The sequence below is a fragment of the Gymnodraco acuticeps genome, unplaced genomic scaffold (assembly GCF_902827175.1).
Source record: "Gymnodraco acuticeps unplaced genomic scaffold, fGymAcu1.1, whole genome shotgun sequence".
In the NCBI taxonomy this organism is placed as follows: domain Eukaryota; kingdom Metazoa; phylum Chordata; class Actinopteri; order Perciformes; family Bathydraconidae; genus Gymnodraco; species Gymnodraco acuticeps.
The window spans coordinates 4986638-5008918 of NW_022991216.1; the positions used below are offsets into that span (position 1 = coordinate 4986638).

Here is a 22281-nt window from a genome sequence, read left to right on the forward strand (position 1 = left end):
AGTTACACTCTTTGTATATTTCACTTCCATTGAGAAAACCTGGAGTTAGTTTAAAAAATAAATAAAATAAAGCCAGGTCAGAATATTTTATTTTGAAATCTAGTTTTAAAAAAGATGGCATGATTGAGCTTTAATTATCATTAAGTTAGCTACTGACAATTCACTTTTTTTTTTTAACTACAGCTACATTTGACAGGTGAGGCCACTGAGCACCCAGTGTGTAGATTTAACATTTAACAACTTGTTAAATCATAATAAAAGTACAGGCTCTTTTTCACAGCAGACATTTTTTCGTGAGCAAACACACACATATAGGCTGTGAGACTCATGAACTCATCCTCCAAATAGTTTTTTATAGCAATAGCAAAATGGGACTATATAACAATGTGTTGTAAGATTTATTATCATATCCTGAACATAAAAAACAGCTGTGAAACATTTTGTTGTGCCAGTTTGATGACTTTATATACAAATATATATCTTGCTTTGTGAAATGGAAACGGTTCATTAGGGAGTGGCTACACATGGGTGTTTTCAGGGAACTTATTTATAAAGAAAGAACATAATAACTGGTAGCCAAAAGAGGACTTTGCCGATGAAAGCTACTGAAAAACTCATTTGAGACCATGCGGTATGGATTCTGACTTAAATGGCAAAATAGTTTAATGAATCGTTAGTAAAGCAGAAATTAAACTTGAATGACACGACGATGACGCTAAACAATTGCTTTACTCTTTGAATTTAATTTTCTTTCTGGACCGAGAAGTTTTTACATGAAGCCAATACATCAAGAATAACATATGTTGCTGTGTTGTTATGTCAAGTAAAAACAGGAGCAAGTGTTGGAGCACAAAAGCGTGAACAGACCAGATGTCCCCAGAGTCATTTGTCTAATTCTATGTCCACTATCTGGTCGATCACATCCACATTTCTAACATGCCATGTCAATATTATGAAGTCACACCTAAAGGTAACAATATACAACTCCTCTGAAGACATCAATGCCAGACACAGATCTGAGAAATATTTAACTATTTTCCTTTTTGGCAAAAGTAATAAAACAGTGTTGTCTGAATATGTAGTGATGGTGATACCAGGGATTCTCCTTGGATGCTTCCATTACTGGGATGATGTTTGATTTTTTGGGAGGGTTGGGGGTGTTTACTGGGTCATCTGGGATTCCAGGGCCTGAGCAGCCCACTCTGGAGCAGCAGCGCGGATCTTTTCTAGGAGGTTGTTGACTTGGAAGCACAGAGACTGGATCTGTTTGTCCCAGGTAGGGAGGGCTTCCCGGGCTGTTAGACATAACATGAAAGGTAGAAAGGGCATCAAATACATTTGCATTTTATGACCTGTGATCCATACATTTTCATATTCAAATTCTATGTGGTATTCTATCAAAGCACTTCCTCCTTCAAAAGCAAGGTATGTGCTGTTTTCATTCCTGTATGAAGAGGGTGCCCCCTACTGGACGCAAATAGATTAGTGAATTAGTTTGATAATTTTAACGTTATTTTTGTTAGATTGTTACGTTTATTCTTTAAGTTAACTGGGGCCTTATCATTATTAGCCTTTGGTTTATTATTGCACCAAAGTGTTTCAACATTTATCAATAAGGTCAGGGCACTTCCATCAGAAGTGAATATAACACCAAGATAAGAGTTCCTATCACAAGAAAAAAAATTGTCAGAGCCCCTCAGGTACCTTAAAGGTAGGGAAGGTAATTTTGGAGAAACCAGCTCGAGTGTGCTAGAATTTGAAAATACACAGCCGGAACAAATCTGCCACTTCCTTACAGAGCCCCTCCTCCAACGCACACGAACGCGCACATGACCAATGAGGGCTCGAGATAAGTTTGTGCACAGATGGAAGGCTGACAGGCAGGTAGGCCATCCAGTTACTTTAGCCGGGCCGGGTCAGATGATTGGTCGTGCTTGTTACAGTACTACGGCTTCCACAGATGAACATTTTTGTATGGATTTTTTGTCAAAGCACTTCAGATATTCATTGCTATCGGATGTTAAGAGCATTCCATGGAATATAACAAAAAGTGTATCTCGAGCCGGTTTCTCAAACTTACCTACCCCACCTTAATCTATGTTTTGCTTTCATTGTCCAAATGCTATATTTACAGCAGTAGGTATTTTCAAGGTATTGAAGGTGATCAATGAATTGTTTTACCCTGTCTCCAAAATGGATGTGTCATTTATTTTCATATCTTTCTGATGTGTGTGCCTACAAATAGTAGAAAAACCAAAACCTGAGATAGGAGAGCCTTGTTTCACTCTAACTATATATGTAACTACTGTGGAGCCCAGCATACTTCTGTAAGTGTGGTTGGGACTCTTGACAGTTTGGTTAAACTAAATAATGAAATCTAATGATTCCATAATTGAGTTGTGCGTTTGCAATGGAATACATTTTTGTATTGATCATAACTGTAATGTTAAATTGAAAAAGATAAATACTGAACTTTGATCCAAAAGCTGGCAAATTCTGTCCTTTATCAAATGTAAAAAACAATTGACTTTCAACTCACTCTCAAAGTGTACAATGCTATCTATCTGGTCGATGAAGCCATTCATGCGTCCTTCAGTGATCATCTGGGAAGCAATTTTCTCAGCCTAATGACAAACAAAGGAAGAAAAGCATCTCAACATACATAATGGCAAATGAACAGCTACACACATTTAATACATACATAACATTTTTTTTTCTTTAAATCGTACAAATGTCCCTGCATAGCTGAATAGAAAAAATAATTGGATTGCTATAATTCATCACTTTTGATGAAGTGGACTGGAAAGATGTATTGCTTTGAGCCTTTTTTTCTTTCTTGTGCTTGAATGCATCCCACACACATATATAGATGCTGATTATGTTAAATGCAACTGAAACAGATTATCATTAACAATTCTGTGCTCCATGCAAAGAGTCAGATTGAGAACAGAATTAAGTATTACGGCCCGTCCACACTACAGCTTCAAAAAAAGCTTGGAGCTGGGCGTGTCTGAAGCTCGACCAACAACCAATCACATGAATCTCCCGCCCCTGACACACAAGCAGCGGTTTGATTGGCTAGAGCTTGTACTGGCATATGATTTGATTGGCTGACGCTTCCACCGAAAGCTTCAGAAGCTTCAAAAGTTGAACATTGCTGAACTTTTGCAGCCTGAAACGCCAGGAAAGCTCCGCTCTGCTTCCCACAATGCAGTTCGGCGAAAAGTGACGTCACCCCATTCAAAGTGAATGGGCAGACGCGTTGGAAACCGTTTTTGAAGCTGTCGAAGCTGAAGTGTGGACGGGCTGTTAATGGTCCATTTACATAAAGTAAACTTGTTTATGTGTAATTCTGCACTCACTTACTATACCTACTATAAAAGACAAAATATAAATTTAAGAAATGTCTAACCTTTGCTGGGGGGATTTCCAACAATGCTCCTAGTTCTTCAAACGTGATGTTGTTGTAGAGTTTGCTCGCAGACAGGAGGTTGTGTTCAATCACTGCTCTGTCAAGGATGCTGGAACCTGCAAGTGAGACAACACACAACATAAAGTACATTCACAGACCAGGGTCAGGTTCCCTCATTCCTTGTATGAGACACATTCAGCATGTACAAGCCAAAAATAAAACAGCTTTGAAGCATTGCCCAATCACGCCCAGCAATGCACCCAAGAGTGGCTACACATGTTGCTGTATAGTGGGTGCTGCACTTGGAGTTAACCATTGCAGTTTGTTTAGGCTGTTTGGTGAAGTTTGTCAAGATCTCTGCAAAACCACATGGGGTTCTTTTTGAATGAGCCTAAACATTCATACTCATTCTGCCTCTAAATTATACTTTACATTTGTTAAAGTACTGTAGCTTTAATAAACAGGCAAGGCTCACATGGCCTAGGCAGCAAATATATCAGCTATAACCAGTTGTAGAAGAGAGGGTTGGATTATTAACATTTTCCCAATTCACTGACCCAACTTGTCTTATAACAAATCTTCTCCACTCACCATCTGCTGTGGTGGCTTTCTGGTGAGGCATCAGCATGGCAGCAAACTCCTGCAGCTGGTTTCCTCTGATAATACGGTCCAGGTACATCTTCTCCAGAATACCGTAGGCAGCCAGCTGTTGACAGCGCTCATCTTTAAAAAGAGTGGCCAACATTCGGGAACGCTGCTGGCCTGAAAACAAAAACATGACAACGTTTTTGGCATCGTACAAGAAGTTTGTCATTAAGATTGTCTATGAAAATGTAAACCTAAGCACAATAATGATGGTAGTACCTGCAGAGGCCAGTATGGTGCAGTTTAGCGCATGTTTAAGTGCCTCCAGACGTTCAGTCTCATGGACAATTGACTTATACGACAGCTCGTTGTATCTTTGTGCAGCTTCAATGAACTTCCTCCTGAAGTCTAGCACTCTGGCATAGCACACCTACAAATGTAAACAGCATTCAAAAGTGATCCAAGGCACTCCATAAATAGTTTACTGCAAAGTCCCTAAAAGGTTTTATTAAGAACTATTTATTCAATTGCAAAAGTTACAGTTAAGCATAGACAAGCTGTGTACCTTATAGTGTATCTGTAGCTGTTCATTAGAGGACTCGTTCTGAAGCAATGAGGCTCTGTTGATGTAGGCCTCTGCCTGCACTGGATCATCGTCCTCCAAGTAGAGACGGGCAATTTTCAGGTACGTATCCAACTTATAGTCAACATTGTATTGCCTAAGGAAGGAAATCAAAAGGTATGGTAAGACCTGGGAATATTACAAACATTGTCAGAAAAATGTATCTGCTATTAGCTTACTTACTTCTGTCCTGTTTCCAAGGGAATACCAACTAAAACCTGGGCAGCATTTCTCCAGTCTCCCTCCTTTTCATAAATGGTTGCTAAGTGCTGTCTGATTGAGGCTACCTGAGGACATAAAGAAGAACATTATGCATTTGATTAAGAATACTGATGTTTATTGGCATAATATATAAGAGTGTGTGAGGGTATTTACTTGTTCCTCAAAAGAGATGACCCTTGGCTGAATCTTTTCCAAGGTGAAGTGATACACTGCTTTAGCTGTGGCGTCGGGCAGGTTGGGCAAATGTGTGCAGAAATCGGTGAGTAGTTGTCTCGAGATGACAAGACTGACATTTTCATTGACCACTGTAAAAGAAATGTAGAAATACTGAGGTAAGATGTCCTCCTGTTCACATACAAATAAGTTTGTGGTAAAAATCTGATGCGTTAAAGAAAATGGGTACAGCATACTTGCTTCAACAAAGGCCTTCAAGGATTCCAGTTGCTCAGCATCTGTAAACTGAATGGCCTTCTCTAGAATTTGTCGATATCTAGAAAAAGATTTACAGGTTAGAAACTACACCCCTGGGTTTTGGAGGTCCATGAAACTCATACATGGAAAATCACAAGGCTAGGATGTAATAATGGAGATTAACATAAAACAAAAATAAGCAGTTTTTATTCCACTCTACAGCATTTAATTCCAAATTAATTTCTGTTCTTCTTTATCTTATTCTATTTTACATGTAGGCTACAGTGTATAGACTCCTGCATTTACTGGGTGACTTGCAACATCCTCTGCAACATAAAGCTTAGTGTTAATTATTTGACATACGTAGTTTACTTCTTTGGCTTTTTGTGTTATATACAATCATTATATTGCATTGTTGGAGGACCTGGGACTTAAGATTGTCATTGCTATAACTACACTGTTGCTACTGTGCATATGACAATAAAGCCTTTGAATCTAGAAAGCTATGTTGTGCTCAGCACAAGTTAACTGTGTAGCTAGTAAACAGTGCTAGTGCTAATATGTTTAAATGTAACATTAATGTAACATTAACTTTAGCAGTAAACTGGCCACTTTAATATCGCCCAACCGTGGTGTTACAATTTAAAGGATAATCTGTAAAATAAAGTGTTTGACAGGGAGTTATAAACAACCAACGTTTACCGGGCTAGCTAAATGTATGGCTAATGTAGCTAGGAGGCTAACGCAAGCTTAGCTATCACATCTATCTCATTGCTAGCTAACATTTAATGTAGCACTTACTTTCTCAAATTTTAAATAGCATGTATAAGGAAGTCTTAAATATAGTGTTACATACTTGGCAGCAAGATCTTTGTGAGATCCAGTTGAATTAATCAGCTGTGCAAGCTCCTGCCTCACGTCGGTCGCCATTGTCGCCTCCAGAAGTGTCAACAACACCGGCTTCCTCTGTGAAGAGCGGGGCGAGTCTTCCGGTGTGAGGGTCGGTCGACTCGGTCCTCCAGCAGACAGACAACCGCCAACAGAGGCTGCTGGCTGCTCTGGTTCAGAGAGGTACCTGTCACAAACCTCTCTGCAGAGGTCGGAGTACGTTCATTTAAAACGTACTTTGTTGCCAGAGGTGGGAGAAGTACTACTAGTAGTAGTAGTAGTAGTAGTAGTAGTAGTAGTAGTAGTAGTAGTAGTAGTAGTATTAAAAGTCCTGCAATAAAAATATACTGAACGTACCAACAGTTAAAATACTCATTATGCAAATTGACCCATTTCAGAAAATGTGTTTATAATTATTAATGCATTAATGTGTTTATCAAAGCTGGTAAAGGTGCAGCAAGTTTTAATTACTTTGTATGCTTCAGGGCAGTTTGTGAATGATACTCCAGGTGTAACCAAAGTAAAAGTGTTGAATATAATTCAAATCACTAATCAAAATTTGAATAGTAACTACACTTTTTTCTGTGCCATTTGTTCTATATATATATATATATATATATATATATATATATATATATATAAATAAGTATGATTTTTAAAAAACAGGCTACCTTAGTTTAATAAAAGAGCCATACATTAACCTTTTTGTTTTGTTTACATTATTGGTATATGTATGGACATTTATTTATTTATCTATCTTTTTGACTTGCAAAGTTTAAGTTATAAAGCCTCTGAATGTTATTATGGTACGTCTGCATACAGGGAAATATCAATGTTAAATTAACAAAAAATAATAAATAAACTGTGTAAAAAAAAACTAACAACATAATATTGTTGGTAGTGTTGCTGCACCTTTAAGAATTACGTAACAGTGACGTAGTAGGCGGAGGGCGTGGTCCACTTGTGAAATGTCAGGGTGGAATGGCGCTCGGCGCGGTATTTTGAACAATCGCATTTTCCTTTCCTCGTTTTATCTGGAAACGTTGCTCAGTGTAAACATATCGGGTAAGGTGCCTATGTGTTGATCGTTTCTAGAGTTTGCGACACTACATCCAGCAGAAAGCCGCAAACTTTAAGGGTGTGTTCAATGTTGAGATATATTGTTGTGCTAGCTAGCTTGGGTTAGCAAGCTCAGCAAGTTTGCTAATACTGGGCTGGCTCTATTAGGCTGATGATGAAGATGATAGCGATGCTTACACACAAATAAAGGGCACAGGGGCCAGGATATTCCCTGAAACTGGTCCCTTACAGTGTTGTGTGTGCGGACACAAAGTTTGGTTTGTATCAACAAACAATATATTGACTATAGTGCACATATGCTAAATTAGTGCGTCTACAAATGGAAAGTAAAAGCTAACTTAACTGAACAGTGAGAAGCGTATTTTGAGTAGTTATGTCGTGGTAAAGCAACTAATGCACAACAACTGGTCTCCCTGTGCATGCTGTCAAAAACATTACAAGAGTACAAAGAGTTATTACCTTTTGCTTTGAGCGTTTTACATTTTACTTAGCTGAAAACCTCGCATTGTATCTGTTGTTTTTCTTATTTAGAAACGGATCTTGTATGTATTGACCTGGTGACAAATAGGACTAAAATGGTTAATTTATAACTGGCTAAACAGGTTAAGTTTATTCATAGCACCTTAAAAGCACAGGCCACACATGCCTACAGTTACATATATTGTTGCAATTTCATTACGTGAATTGTCTGACCTAAAATGATTTAATTCAGATGGACGTCTTAAGTGACAGGATGAATGATTGAATGCTAGCATTGTTTACGTTGTCAGAGTCTGCCAGAATAGTTTACTTGCTAGTAGACCACAGTTACTAGCAGATATTATGATCGGATTTCATGTGTGCTAGCTGTTCTTTTGGATGTTTTAGCTTCAAGTAAAACATATTAAACAAATTCCTTCATCCTAAATACCTATGTATTAGCCGGAGAGCTAACAGAGTTGATGACGAGGTAAAAATGGCGGATCTTTCGAAATCCAACCCCGGCCTGAAATAGTAACGCAGCCAGCAAACAGCTTGTCGCTTTTTTCTCACTCTTTCCCCCAACTGGGAAACACTTCTGTGGGTGTTTTACTCAAACGAGTGCAGATCAGCACTGTTTTCTTTTGGTGACTTTCCTCCGGGAGACGCGGAAACAATGAGGGCATTTAGCAGTGAGTGTGTGGGGAGGGTAGGGTTCATATGTGCGGTGTTTCGGTGGATTAATGTTGAGTAGAGAGCAGCAGGACAAAGATGATCGCTGCGGCCTAATGCTAACCCAGCATCAGCTGTCAGGCTGTGTCAAACATGAGAGGAACTCAGACGTGACTCGTGTACACCTCTCCATTCATTAACACTCACGTGATTACTGAAATATACCTGCATTAAAGTACGACATTGGGTATTTGTCTAACTGTGAAGAAGGCTAACTCGCTAGCTTTAACTGTTTGTTTATTTTTCTTGCAACTCCTGTTGCAAACAGACTGCATCATTATCCATTAATGTATGTATCTTGCAACTTAATCTTGCACTATTTCATTTCAGTTTCTTCTTGCACTATTTGTTTTATTGTTACAAAAAAGTTTGATATATATATTTATGTTGCATTGTTGGACTGGGATTTAAGATTGTAATTACCATAACTACCATGTAGCTACTGTGCATATGCCAACACATCCTTTATATCTTTGAATCTATATGATTTATTAATTATGTTGACAAATGCAATATAAATGAATAATATGTATTTTAAAATCAGAACTCTTGTTTATTGCAAATAAATGAATTAACCTTTTGCAAAGTAATACAAATATTGTCTGTCATCCCTCCAAAGTGCCTTTTTCTAAAAAAGTAATACTTCCCCTAAATCAGATTAAAATAATTGCATTAAAAAGATGAAAAATGTTTAAACCTCCAAAATATGAATTTCTTTGACACATTTGACACAAGGAAAAAGAGTTGCATTGTTTGTCTTATTGTATTATTCTTTCTGGATTAACAGAGAGCTGAGACTTTGCAAGCATGGATGTGGTGTCACCAGAGCTCAACAGCCTCCTTCCTGATGAGATCATGGATACTGAGGCCATAGAGGACATCCCTCACTCCCAACCCGGCGGCGGCACCACGGTCCAGTCAGCCAGCGATGACGCACCGCTCCCAATGGAAACGGATACACCCATGGCTTCAGAAAATATGAGCCTGTGTTCAATTGCAACTTCAACCGGACACACTCAGGCTCTCACCACGTCCACCACCTCAAACTCCACATTCATCATCAGCTCCGGAAGTCCGCTCCCCATGTCAATTTCCAGTTCATCGCCATCCCTTCTTACCTTCAAACCAGCAATGGCTACTTCCATAGCCACAACCAAAACCACAGATAGTTTGACTGGGACTACTTTCTCTACAAGTGGATTACAGAAGCTCACAGCTCCGTTTACTATCTCTGCTGCAAGCCATCAGATCATTCTCAACAAGGTGGCATCAGAAGCAGCAAAGTCTGCGGGTGGTCCACCCCAGATCATCAAGCAGGAGGGACAAAAGCTTTTGGTCACAGCAATAGGAAAGTCAGGGCAACCTATAGTTTTGCAGTTACCCCACACAGGCAGCAAGCCTGGCCTTTCACAGACTTCAGGAGACCTGAAATCCCAAGCTCCACAGTTTAAAGTGGTGACTATTGGTGGCAGGACGGAGCTGAAGCCAATACTGGGGAGTCCTGGAAACCAGCTGACCACATTACAGGCCCAGCAGCTGAAGACCATGCAGGTAACATTGTGTTATAGTGCCATATTTAAACATTAGAATGTTTGTTATTTCACCAATGAATTGCCCAGACATAATGTGCTCCATATCAGTGTCTAATTAAATATAATTACCATCAGATTTGACCAAAAAGACATAAGAAACTGTTAAAAAAACTGTTATTTAACCTTAATTAACATTGTAACAAATAAATGACTGGCTTTGTTAGACTGCAGTGCTTTGAATCCATTGGCCTGTCCAAGTAGATGTTAAAGTGGGATTTGAAAGTCAAAGCTGGCTAAATAAAATAAAGAAACAACTGTTGTTGCGCCTGCCCTGTTTACTCCAAACAGAGTTTGGTAATTGGAGAACAGATGAGAGGAGAGGACGAACCATTATAATACGATGACAACTTATTGGGGACCCTGGACAGATATATTTCTTTGCTTGACTTACCTGCTTCTTTGTCTAATGCTGGCACAAAGAGACCTGTCAGTCAGTTTGGTATCAAAAACAACCTTTCTGTTGACATTTTTTTTATTGTGGCATGACTTGCAGATTTAAAGAGAGAACAAAATATTGAATTTGATGAGTTTGATGCATACATGCTCAAAGCTCTACACATGGTAAAGAATAGCAGTACAATCACTTTTTACAATTACTAAAATAAGGCAATGATTCTGATTTGTTATAAACCTGAGCATGAACCTTTGAGTTTAAAGAAGTGGATGTATTAAACCTTTCAGAGAGAAACAGCATTATGAGTTATTACTATAGATATCTCTCCAATTGCACATGTATGTTTTGTGATGGCACAAGTTCACACCTGTGTTTGCTAGTATCATAGGAATAAAGGATGGGGTATTTGAGGAATATGCATTTGATTAGATATAATACAACTTTATTCCCCATCAGGCAGTTGGGTTGTTTTACTGTTTAACCACCAGTTATGGCTGCCAACAATGATAAGTTAGGTTTCTAACTTACCATTGATGTATCAAGTATGCACTTGAAGTCAGGAATTGTTTAGATAAAAATAAAAAGCGCTATTGTTCATTTTTGAATGGGAATATAATGCAAATGATTCTGACTGAATATTTCCACAGATTGCTAAGAAAACACCAGTGTCCTCGGCTGCACCAATCAAGTTTATCATCACAAAAACTGTTAACAGCAAAGGTCTAAGTCCTCAGACATCAGTTACTCCTGTTATCGCAGGTACGTTTATTTTTATTATCGTTGTGTGTGTTGTAAACATATTATCAGTGATACACCTTTTAAGTTGGGCTGTAATGAAGCCATGTTTTCTCAAATCTTGTGCTTTTTGATTAAAGGACGGGTCTTGACGCAGAGTTCCCTAGGGATGCCCTCAAGGACTATTACTCTCTCTGAGCCCCACAACACTACAACACTACAGAGCATAACTGGCAAAAAGATTGCCATTTCACCCCTTAAATCTCCCAGCAAGGTACATTCTACAGATTCATCCTTATCTATTTGAATGAAGGATTTTTCCCACTCTTTTTTTCCTGTTATTTTGTAAAGGTTTTCCAGTTCGGTTAAGTTGTGACACACTGCAGATGCCTGGAAATACAATCAATTCAGAGGTCATGTGGTCAAGCTTAAAGGACAGTTCACCCCTAAAGTCAATAATGTATATTTGTTGTCTTGTCATTAAGTTAACTACAGTTGTGGTGCTCAAAGTGCCAAAACAATACATGTGAACACTCAATGGCAATGTGTCTTTCAAGGAATGATGTCCTAATTATCATGATACTCTACTGTAAACTGTTTCATATAGGGACTTAGAAAATTAAAGAAAAATGACCAAGGTAATAGTTCCTACATGAAACTGCTTATAATCACAACAAAGTCTGTGGATTAGCTTAAATAACCATGGAGCTCGTAAGATTTTCAAATGTATTGATTTGGGGCTTTGAGCACCTCGAGGCGAGTGGCCTCTTGCTCCATTACATTCAAAAGAAAATGCAGTCATCTGTGCAGCTGATACCTCCAACCCTGGAGAACATACACCAGGGTTGCGTTCCAATAGTCCATTTAGCTTAGGAACCTTCCTAACGGAGTGAAATGACCCGGAAGTCCCTCACTGGCAGCCATGATAAGTGCCGTTCCAATTCTCCAAATGAAAGGAAAGGAGGTTTCAAACTTCCTTTATAACCTCCTTTAGCTTAGGAACCACTGGACCTCCCTAACCGAAAGGAGAGGAGAAAATGCTGCCCCACAATGCATTGCAGCCGCAGCATTTGCCGTCACTCAACAGTCGGCCGTTCACGGAAACAAACGATTATGACCGAGAAATTATATCGTGAAAGTTACGGTGCTTATTAAGCATTTTAAAACGTATGTGATAAGTTGCCAAAGTGCTTTGGTCTGAACGTTCATCAGTATTATAATCAAAAAGAGAAATATGAACGTTAGTTTTTACTGAAATGATCAAATAAAGTCAACATTTCACAGTCTTTACTGAGCTGTGTGGGTTGTTCAACTTTTAAAAGATGTTTGAATGGTGATATACACAGTGATAGATGTTAAGGACTAACGTTTATAATAAATACATTTGTATTGATTTTAAGATATTTTCATACAATCATACGTATTGGGATCATTTGTATTAATGTGGACCGGAGGGAGAGGGTGACGAGCAGAAGTTTCACTTTCCTTTTTTATTTCAATTCCAACTTTGGTCATGAAGAATATGTTTCTCTGTTGTCCCGGTTCATAAAGCATAAAACAACAGCATCAGAGCACGGTGCAGAGTCTCTAGATTAGTTTACAGTAGTCCCTCGTTCTTATTAAACATCCATGTTGTAGTCCGCTGTATAGAAACCTGTAGTTTCCATAGTTTCCCCACAGCAGCAGCAGACGCACATTCATGACGTCCGCTGGCGCATCATAAACACGTCGGATAGTGAAAGTGCATTCGGATTCTCTAAAGTACCGCAGTCTCTTCTCCTAAGTCCTTTTGAATTCTCCTATCCACTATCCCTTAACCCCGTGACGTTTCACTCAGAGGTCAAGGAATAGGAGATAGGGTTAGAATTTAGGAGCTGATTTTTGGATTATCGGAACGCAACCCGGATCTGTCCCTTTTTAAGAGGGCTGTAACATTTTCCTTGGAGCAGAGAAAGCACAGGCGTCGTCAAGAATCTTAACGATGTTCTCTTTAAGACATCCTGTCATCAGCCAGTATGCACACACTCACATGGAAAACAGCAATCATTCATGTTATTGTATACACCTGTGTTTGCCAAGTCAAAATATCCACTCTGACAAAGGTCTCTTACTCTTAAGGCTACATTCGAGTGGTGTTTTCATTCAGTTTCTGCAAAAATATGCAGAATTTATTTTGAATTGAATTGTTTGAGACCTATATTAGCAGTAACTTCCAGCTTCATGCATTACAACAACACAAAATAAAGTAGGTGTTTTATATTGATATGTATATCAAGTGGTTTATCAGGATAGTATTTGGACTGATTGTGCTGTGCCCTCTTTGTTTGTCCCTGCCAGGTGACTGTGGTTTCTGTGGCTTCTCCCACCTCCAACGCCTCTCACAAGTCAGTGACGCTGCCCGTCAATGTAGCACTTGGACAGCAGATCCTCACAGTCCAACAGTCCACACCGGGGTCTCCAATCAAAGTGACCACAAGCCAAACCACACAGGTAAGATCCGAGCTCTTCACTGTCTATTGTCGTTTCAAGTATTGGCTCGCCTGCCCTGATATTGAAACAGGTGACAAGGAGAGACGTGTTTGACAACTTCTGCAGCATTGCTCACGGCACAGTCATCTCTCTTTTAGCAAAGACAACACAGTGTGTCAGGTTAACCTCAGAATGTGATGAGTGTCGCATTACAAATGTGTGTCAATGGGACAGTAGACGCACATTAAAACACCTTGTTCGATGATGTGCTGGAAGTAGAACTGCAAATATCTTTGTATCATCAATTAATCAGTCAATTATTTTCTTTAAAACAAAACTCATGATTTGGTCTAGAAAAGGTCAGAAATAACTGAAGGGAACGTTTAAAAAAATCTGTTTACCATCACAAAACAGCAGCAAATCCTCACAACTTAGATGCTGGATCCTAAGTATATTTGACATGTTTAAATTATGTATGATTGTGTTAACTGCTTCTGTTAAACAACTTATTAACAACTTGCCCCAACAGCAGTAAACCTGTAACTTGATTATAAGCAGGGCCAGTGGCGTTTTTATGTGTACAAAAGTGGTGGGGCACAAAAAACGTAGATGTCTATAAGCTTCTGCAGTGAGGTTCATGGCTGGTGAGGCACTGGCACTGACTCTTCAGGTTTACAAATATTATATTTTGACCTAAATCAAAATATAATATCATTTTCAAAAGCTTTTTTAGTCTGATGCTTCAATTAATTTTAAACAGACAGTTCAACAAAAGGATACCCAAAAAATGTAATTGTATCATTTAAATATTGAATTGTTCTCTCTTAGTAAGATCCCATTTTCAATCAAATTGCAGTCTTACCTTGACTTGAAGATGAAGTCCATTTGCCTATCCCTCTGGACAAAAATCTCTATTACTTTTTTGTAAAAGTCCTCCTTATCTTCTTGTAGTTTCAAAAGTCAATCAATAGATTTATTATTCGAAAATTATAAAAGTAGGGTAGACATGTGGATATTATCCGGCTGAACAAAACGTGCATTTATCTAACAGGTTTGTTTCCCACAGATCTTATTTTGAGCTATTTTCTAAAATCCTATGGAGAAATCTCATTGCTTTTTTGTCGAGGGAAGCCATGCGCAGCTTACTTCCGGGTTTTAGAACGCCTCACTGCAGCTCTCTCGTCTGCTCTTCACACACCACACTTTTCGCGGCACACGTACTTACAGCCAATCAGCTCTGAATGATGTGAGATGACGTATGGTGGGGATGGCAGCACTATGCCCCTATGGTCATTATTTTTTTGCCACACACATTAAATAGGAAAATACTCTGAGCATGCGCAGTGTAGTTTTTACAGTCACCGTTCACTTAGACAGTAAGAGGGAGGGGCAGGATCGGGTTTTGTCCCACATGGCTCTAAACAGCTCAATAGGCACACACTGTAGACACTAATTAGAAGAACACAGACTAAAACAGCAATGTACCGACGAATCAGATGATCAACCATGATCTTAAAATATATTTTATATATTTTTTAATTTATTTTTTGCATTTTGTTGTAATCATTATTTGTAATACTTTCTGCTGACACTAGGTGGGGCTGTGCCCCACCTGCCCCTAATGACCAGTCGCCACTGAGCAGGGCATTTACATTGTGGTTTAGTATTAAATAGTGTGGTGTTCTACCCTATGGCTAATACATGTAATACTACTGCTTGCAAAGTAAAGCAGCATAAAGAAATATGAAGGTGAAAAAATATGCTGATTAATTGTTGTTGAAGATTTCCTGCTTGAGCCTTCCACCACAGCTGTGTGTTGTCCACCTGTTGCTTTGTTTGCCTTTCAATGGACTGTGATACAAAGTGCAATGTGTTGGGGTAAAAAAGGTTTTATTACTTTCACTTCTGGCAAAGATGGCTAATGATTTAAGGATGTGCCTTTTGTTTCTATTTACAGAGCAGTTCGTGTTCTGGGCAATATAACTTCTCCAAAGTTTCATTCTATTCTAACTCAAATGTGTTAAGGACAAAGTCCACTTCCTTCTTTCATTACAAATGTCTGCGTTTGCTTTCAATAGTTTGACAGAATTTGGTATGAAGGACCCAGGTTCTTTCTGACTTACTGGTTCTCTAAGCCTTTTAATTAAGTGAAAATATTCTTACATTTAACTTGACTCACAATATTGTTGATTTACCTTTCTGTCATTTATACCTAAATCTCTGACTCTTGTTGTTTCTGAATATTTGCAGGGTCTTAAACCAGGGCAAACTGTGACCGTGGGCGGAGTCGGCGGCTCCCAGTTCAAGACCATCATCCCACTGGCCACCCAGCCGAATGTGCAGCAGATCCAGGTTCCAGGTAGCAGGTTCCACTACGTCCGCCTGGTCACAGCCACCACAGCGAGCAGCTCGGGACAGCCCAGCGGTCCCAGCACCAGCTCTCTACAGACCGGTAACTTTTACACTCTTTCACACATGACACAGACATTTAAGCAGATGGTGGAAATGCAACACTTCTAAACATAAACAAAACAATTGTAACCCTTTTCAAAGCCACAGAAGAAGATGGGGAAAGTCTGGATTTATGTGACGTCTCAAGTTTCAAGGCTTTATTGTCATTAGCACATTAGCTACAGTGTTAGATATGGCAATGAAAAACGTAGGTCACAAGCTCCTCCAACGTCTGTTTTTATATTCACAAACTGGAGTTAATCAAGAACTTGCCAGAGAATTTTCATGAAAGCATTGGCGTTCATTTTAAACTCTTCCCGTATGTCATCAGCTGAATCTTGTGCTTAGTTTGATCGCTTTACGAAAACAAGTCTTTCATAAGACGGTCACAATTTTACTTCTTTATTAACAACTCAGCCGTACATGCGTTTTACCGGAAATGTTACGAGTTTGTGAGGTGGGAAACTCTTGCGATACAGATTTTCCACAATATTGATCCTTGTTTTCATTCACACACGACCCCATGCAAGAACTGTTCTGGACATTTCAGGGATGGACTGCATGTGTAGGGTTTATTCTGGTAACAAACGTAGATGACACTGTTGAAGCTCTAATGTTTCAACTCATGTTTCTTAATGTCCCACAGCTAAACCTATGATGGTCAGCACAGGAGCCGTCAGGATGTCGGTCCCAATCGTCCCGGCACAGTCTATCAAACAGGTAGCGCTGCGATTCTGTAAATGCCTTAATCTTTATTCAAGCAGTGTTTTCTTGTATAATGTCTCGTGCGATGCATTCATGGTTTGTTTTCCTTATAGATGGCACCTAAGTCCCTAACATCAGCAGCCGTAGTAACCACCACTCAGACCCAGCAACGCCTCATCATGCCTGCAACTCCTCTACCCCAGATCCAGCCCAACTTCACCAACCTCCCCCCAGGTACCGTTCTGGCCCCAGCTCCAGGAGGAGGGAACATGGGATATGCAGTCGTCCCAGCACAATACGTCACACAGGTCAGTGGTGTTTTGGGTGTGAGGTTTTTCTTTTTGACTGACTTATCTTTGATGTGCATCTTCTGAGTATTTTCTTTGTGATCTTCCTCTCCTGTAGCTCCAGCAGAGCCCATTTGTGACCCTCGCCAGCAGCTCTGCTTTCACCACGAACACCGGTATCCAGACTCAGGCCAGATTGCCCCTCAATGGGTAAGGGTTAGATGTTTGACAGCACAACTACATGATGGTTTTTAAACCTGTTTTTTTTTTTTTTTTAATTGTGAAAACTTATTATTAGGACACGATGCATAAAATATCTTGCCTACTAAATATATTTTGTTTAGTTTGTATTAGCCAAAAAGCTAACTTGATTATTTTAATGTGGCCTCTATAATCTCTATTGTGACAGAAGACTTGTTTTTAAAATTGTTTATTATTAAAGGATCTATTTTTCCTGTTGTATTAAACAAAGTGTCATTGACTAAAAATATGGGGCAATATAGCGTACTGTGGACTTTTGTTGCATACCATTCCCCTCTTTACCCCTTTATCTACAAATAAAATAAATATGTATATACTATTAGAAAATAAAATCGTATCTTGTTTTTCTTTCTAAGAATTATCGGTTTAATGTGCTTTAATATAAAGGTCATCTAAGTCATGTTATTCACTGGCTTACAGATTGTCAGCAGCAGAAACGACCTCAAGACCGAGGAAACCATGCAACTGCACCAAGTCACAGTGTCTCAAACTGTAAGTATCACTGGGATTTAGACCTGTTTTTAATGTTGAGACTTTGTAACTGTTTGTAATTGTGCAAATCATCGGTAAATAATAAACTACTGGCAAACATGTCAGTCCCCTCCTGTTTTGTTCATCCAGAGCGTTGCTTTTCTCCCCCTAGATACTGTGACTGCTTTGCAAATGGAGAGTTCTGCAGTAATTGTAACTGCAATAACTGCTTCAATAATCTGGAACATGAAACGGAACGTCTCAAAGCTATAAAAGTAAAGCAGATATTTTTGAGATTTGTTTTTGGGCTGAGCTGCTTTTATGTCATACAGATGAATTAAGGTTTAATGTGTTTTCGCAGACGTGTCTGGACCGGAACCCAGAAGCCTTCAAACCTAAAATAGGTAAAGGCAAGGAGGGAGAGTCGGACCGCCAACACAGCAAAGGCTGCAACTGCAAACGCTCGGGCTGCCTGAAGAACTACTGCGAGTGCTACGAGGTGGGCTTTCCCTCACTCTGTTCTTTTCAGGACCTGTTTTTATAATTCTGATTCTAGAAATCCTTATAAACTCTTTCAAGGTTTGTATATTGCTTGCATTTTTAATCAAATGCATGAAACTGCTTCAAATTGTAATCATCACAAAACATATTGTTTAAAGCACAGAAGGCCCTTTTCACAGCTGCTATTTTGACTTTTGCAGTGTAATCACAGGTGTAATTAATAACATTAATGATGGCCCTATTCCATTTAGGTTGGCCCTGGTATTGTTCATGCTGACTCACAAGAATGGCTGTGACACTAATTAGACAGAGACCGTAATCAAATGTATTAATGACAACTGTGTTCATCCCGCTTGGACTCATAATTGCTGCGATTTCAATGTAATGCAGTAAAATAATTGATATATTGTAAATATTTAATTTACATACAGATGTAAAAGTGCTTGAATATGACTTAAGAAAATAGATGATTCATCATAATTGTTTAACCCAGTTTGTCACCACCTGACTTGATTTGTATTCTTTCCTTTGTCTTACATCAAAGGCGAAAATCATGTGTTCGTCCATTTGTAAGTGCGTCGGCTGCAAGAACTTCGAGGAGAGCCCGGAGAGGAAGACGCTGATGCACCTGGCTGACGCCGCAGATATGAGGGTTCAGCAGCAAACTGCTGCCAAGACCAAGCTGTCGTCACAGATCTCAGACCTGCTCATGCGGACCACTCCTGTCATGTCAAGTGGAAGCGGGAGGTACTGTAAACACTTTTTCTCTACAACATTAATAATGTACAGGGGCACTTTGGTAGTAATAATTTGCATTGATGCATTTCATTATTGTACACACAAAGCTTCTACTGTCTGCTGACATATTTTGGGGAAAAAATGTATTTATGAATTAAGGGATTCATTGAAAGATGAATGAGTCTTTTGCTTTTTTTGATTAAATCAAGTTTCTTTAATGACTAGTCCACCAGTGACTGCCTAACTTTAAGAGGTCAAGTTTGTTTTGACTGCAGCAAAAAAATTATTTAGGAAAAGCTAAACATATGAATATTATTAAACATATCATTTAATAAACATGGTGGATTAAACAATTATTGAATTGTATCTTTATTGGAAATTTTTTGGATCACACAAGTTGGAAACAATCTTACGCAGCAACCATTGCAAGCTAATTCTCTAAATAGTATAATACTAATAATAAAAGGGTCTGCAAATGTGCAGAATACCGAATTCAAACAATAGGCATTGAAAGGGGAAACAACTTCAAGCGTTTTAAGAATTAAAATGCCCTTTCAAACACCAAGAGAAGGGTAATTTATTTTCTAACCAAGACCCTGTCCTTCTTTTCTCTTAGGCTGCCATTTACGTTTGTAACAAAGGAGGTTCTTGAAGCAACGTGCGAGTGTCTGCTGGAACAGGCCAAAAAGGCGGAACAGACTCATCAGCCTCAGGTGGAAGCAGAGCGGATGATCCTGGAGGAGTTCGGACACTGCCTCATGAGGATCATCAGCTCGGCGGGGAAAGCCAAAGCAGACTGTGCTTCTATCAATTGCTAGGCCAAGCTTTTTGGCTCTCCCCCACCCTCTAACATGCACACAGCTGCGGGGCCGAGAGAAACAGATGACTCTACTCTCTCGGACCCCTGGGGTTTCTCTCCTGCAAGGAACAGGTCGTCTCCCTCCTCTGAAGGCAGAACAATGGCCTGAAAGTAGATCCCCCCCGCCCTTAGCAGGCAGAGGCCAGCTGGAATAATAAACATTGAGCAGATGTTTGCAAACCGAAGGAGAAATGGACAGAGCACGTCGCCTCTGATGGATATTAAAAACCGTTCTCACACTTGTTCACCTGTTATGGACAGAAAGGACTGAGCAAGGTAGTCCACATGGACTGGAGTGTTTCTCTACTTAATTTTCCCTACAGGGCTCTATAAAATGTGTTTGTGTCCTCCAAACTTTTGTTCTTCCATTTTATTCTATTTTCTATTATTCTTTCCCCCCTTTATGAGTTTTTTTCCAAAATGAAATGCCTTTTTAATGTAATCATTTGTGCTTACAGTAGATAAAAAGAACATGTATCTTTTGATATTTATTTTGACAAGTATTTGTAATCATTGTGAGCGCTAATATTGTGTGACTTTTAGTGCTGCAAATTGTTAATTATTAACCAAGGCTAGGCTAAATTGTGTCAGTGAAATGAGTAGAGGCAGTCCTGGGTTTGATCCATAAAGGCAATCGTAAATTGAATACACATATGGATGAATGCATTATGAACACACAGCACTGTGCTCATGATAGTTGGAACATGGCTAGATTGGCGAAGGTTCACGTTTCTCTTTGTGCGGTTTTCTGTTTGATCAGTCCCATGCTTACTGAACATTAAAAACACCATACATGGGGAAAAACAATTGAGACCTATAAGACTTGTTCAATTATGTTTCTCACTAGAAGAGAGTGGAGAAAGGGGGTCTGAAGTTTTTTTTTATGTCAAAGTGGCAGAAATTAGAACACCTCCATCAAGACATCTCATGGTAGGAGCACAGGAGTATAACATTAAATTAATGGCTGAAGTAATGCAACTAACAAGGTGATCCAGATCTGTCACACACACATAGCTGATGATTGGTTTTGTGTTACAATTACCACAGATAAAAAAAAGAAAGAACCAGAGACCCATATCTGCCTCTTGCATTTGTATTAATACATTATACCACAACCCTTTAATTGCATCGTAGACCATTGCTTATTTGTTTCCATAACTCCTATATATTTTTTGTTATACTGTTAGTGATTTGAAACCATAAAATCTGTTTTAGGTTATATTATTTTTGGCAAAACTGGGTTGTTACGACAATTCTAGTTCAGTTCACATTGTGAAAACAAAGGGCAATTCAAAGATTGAAATTGGGAATCTAATTCATCAAAAAAAATCGATATGAAGTAATATTCAACCTGGGAGACTTCAATTTTAAATATATAATTCTGGGGAAAAGGTGCATGGATGTGCCTTTCCCGTCTGCCTTGCAAATCAAAGAAAGAGTATTTCGTCACAAAATAAAAATGTACTACATCCACCCTTTTCACCTGTACACCCCCCCCCCCCCCCCCCCCCCCCCCCTTTGATATCAACCAATAGGTGGCAGGAATGCACACATAATCGAAGTTACGAGTGAACCAGAAGAAGAATATTTCAAGATGAAGAAGTGAGGTGAAGGAGTCTTGCCACGGCTGGTGCAAATTAAATGTCATTGTTATATTCCAGTGTTAAAACGCTCGTTTTGTGCGTATTTAATTAATGTAGTAAGTAATTAATAAGTTAGCTAAAATAGTATCTCGCGTGGGGTCCATGTTCGGTAATTAGGTAAGTCAATTATAAATTAAACCAGTCAATACTAGAGTATTTCATATTTGTTTACACCACAATTAGCTTACTGTATAGTAAACTGTAATTTTCCCATTGGGGATCATTCAAGTTTGTCTTTTTCTTGAAACTCAACTCTGACAACAAATGTTCAAGAAGACAGTTTGTGAGACCCCCCCACCAAACTCTTATAAAAAATAGTCGTTTGGTACAAAATTGCTAATTGACCAAGTTTAATCTGCTAACTCAATCCTTTACTGAAATAAACGCAACAACTCTCCAATTTGGCACACACAATGTTATCCTAATGCTTGTTTGGCATTATGATCTGTGGGTTTTATTCAACATGGTCTACGTTTTTTTTTCACCGAAGGTTTTTAGTTTAAAACTTAACAGCTGAAAATCTTGTGTTGACAGAAAAAGGCGTACCAGGAAAATGGAGAGACAGCAAGCGCATTTCGTGGCATCTGCAGGCAGTGGCAAGTCCTTCCGGCATATGCCACAGAGGCCGCTACTCTGTGGTAGCTGTGGCAAGTCCTTCCGGCATATGCCACAGATGCCACAACTTGCCGAGGCATCTGCCGCTGCTCAACGGGAGTTGCCACAAGATGCCAGAGTAAGAGAACGTTTACGGTAGCTGCCACTCG

The 22281-nt window shown here is 39.2% G+C and overlaps 2 protein-coding genes across 5 annotated transcripts; one reads left to right on the forward strand and one right to left on the reverse strand.

Annotated features, from left to right (window-relative positions):
• Positions 1 to 438: 438 nt before the first annotated feature.
• cops4 (COP9 constitutive photomorphogenic homolog subunit 4 (Arabidopsis)) lies at positions 439 to 6262 on the reverse strand. The gene is made up of 10 exons (XM_034238833.1): positions 6109 to 6262; positions 5252 to 5331; positions 4995 to 5146; positions 4803 to 4906; positions 4563 to 4716; positions 4277 to 4427; positions 4004 to 4174; positions 3413 to 3528; positions 2540 to 2624; positions 439 to 1295 (listed from the first exon to the last, which is right to left on the reverse strand). The coding sequence occupies exons 1-10, from the start codon at positions 6180 to 6182 to the stop codon at positions 1162 to 1164; spliced, it is 1221 nt and encodes a 406-aa protein (XP_034094724.1). The 5' UTR covers positions 6183 to 6262; the 3' UTR covers positions 439 to 1161.
• An 817-nt stretch (positions 6263 to 7079) lies between these two features.
• On the forward strand, positions 7080 to 20997 carry lin54 (lin-54 DREAM MuvB core complex component). Of its 4 annotated transcripts, none has more exons than XM_034239012.1 (14): positions 7080 to 7205; positions 9199 to 9962; positions 11045 to 11156; positions 11273 to 11406; positions 13470 to 13622; positions 15852 to 16053; positions 16699 to 16772; positions 16871 to 17065; positions 17163 to 17254; positions 17726 to 17797; positions 17949 to 18051; positions 18138 to 18275; positions 18822 to 19024; positions 19632 to 20997. In XM_034239012.1, exons 2-14 carry the CDS (start codon positions 9219 to 9221, stop codon positions 19831 to 19833), a joined length of 2424 nt encoding a protein of 807 aa, XP_034094903.1. In that variant the 5' UTR covers positions 7080 to 7205; positions 9199 to 9218; the 3' UTR covers positions 19834 to 20997. The 4 variants fall into 4 exon arrangements, with proteins under 4 accessions (XP_034094903.1, XP_034094904.1, XP_034094905.1 ...); XM_034239013.1 differs by having other exon boundaries at positions 7154 to 7278; XM_034239014.1 differs by lacking the exon at positions 7080 to 7205 and adding an exon at positions 7414 to 8371.
• The last annotated feature ends 1284 nt before the right edge of the window (positions 20998 to 22281 follow it).

Bases quoted from the DNA above. Each gene is read 5' to 3' on its own strand.
- cops4 (XM_034238833.1), bottom strand. From the start codon at position 6,182: ATGGCGACCGACGTGAGGCAGGAGCTTGCACAGCTGATTAATTCAACT. The intron at 5,147-5,251 runs GTATGCTGTACC...TTTCTTTTACAG, and splicing joins GAAGGCCTTTGTTGAAGCAA to TGGTCAATGAAAATGTCAGT. The intron at 4,175-4,276 runs GTACTACCATCA...TTTTGTTTTCAG, and splicing joins CACCATACTGGCCTCTGCAG to GCCAGCAGCGTTCCCGAATG.
- lin54 (XM_034239012.1), top strand. From the start codon at position 9,219: ATGGATGTGGTGTCACCAGAGCTCAACAGCCTCCTTCCTGATGAGATC. The intron at 11,407-13,469 runs GTACATTCTACA...TGTCCCTGCCAG, and splicing joins CCCTTAAATCTCCCAGCAAG to GTGACTGTGGTTTCTGTGGC. The intron at 16,773-16,870 runs GTAGCGCTGCGA...TTTTCCTTATAG, and splicing joins CGGCACAGTCTATCAAACAG to ATGGCACCTAAGTCCCTAAC.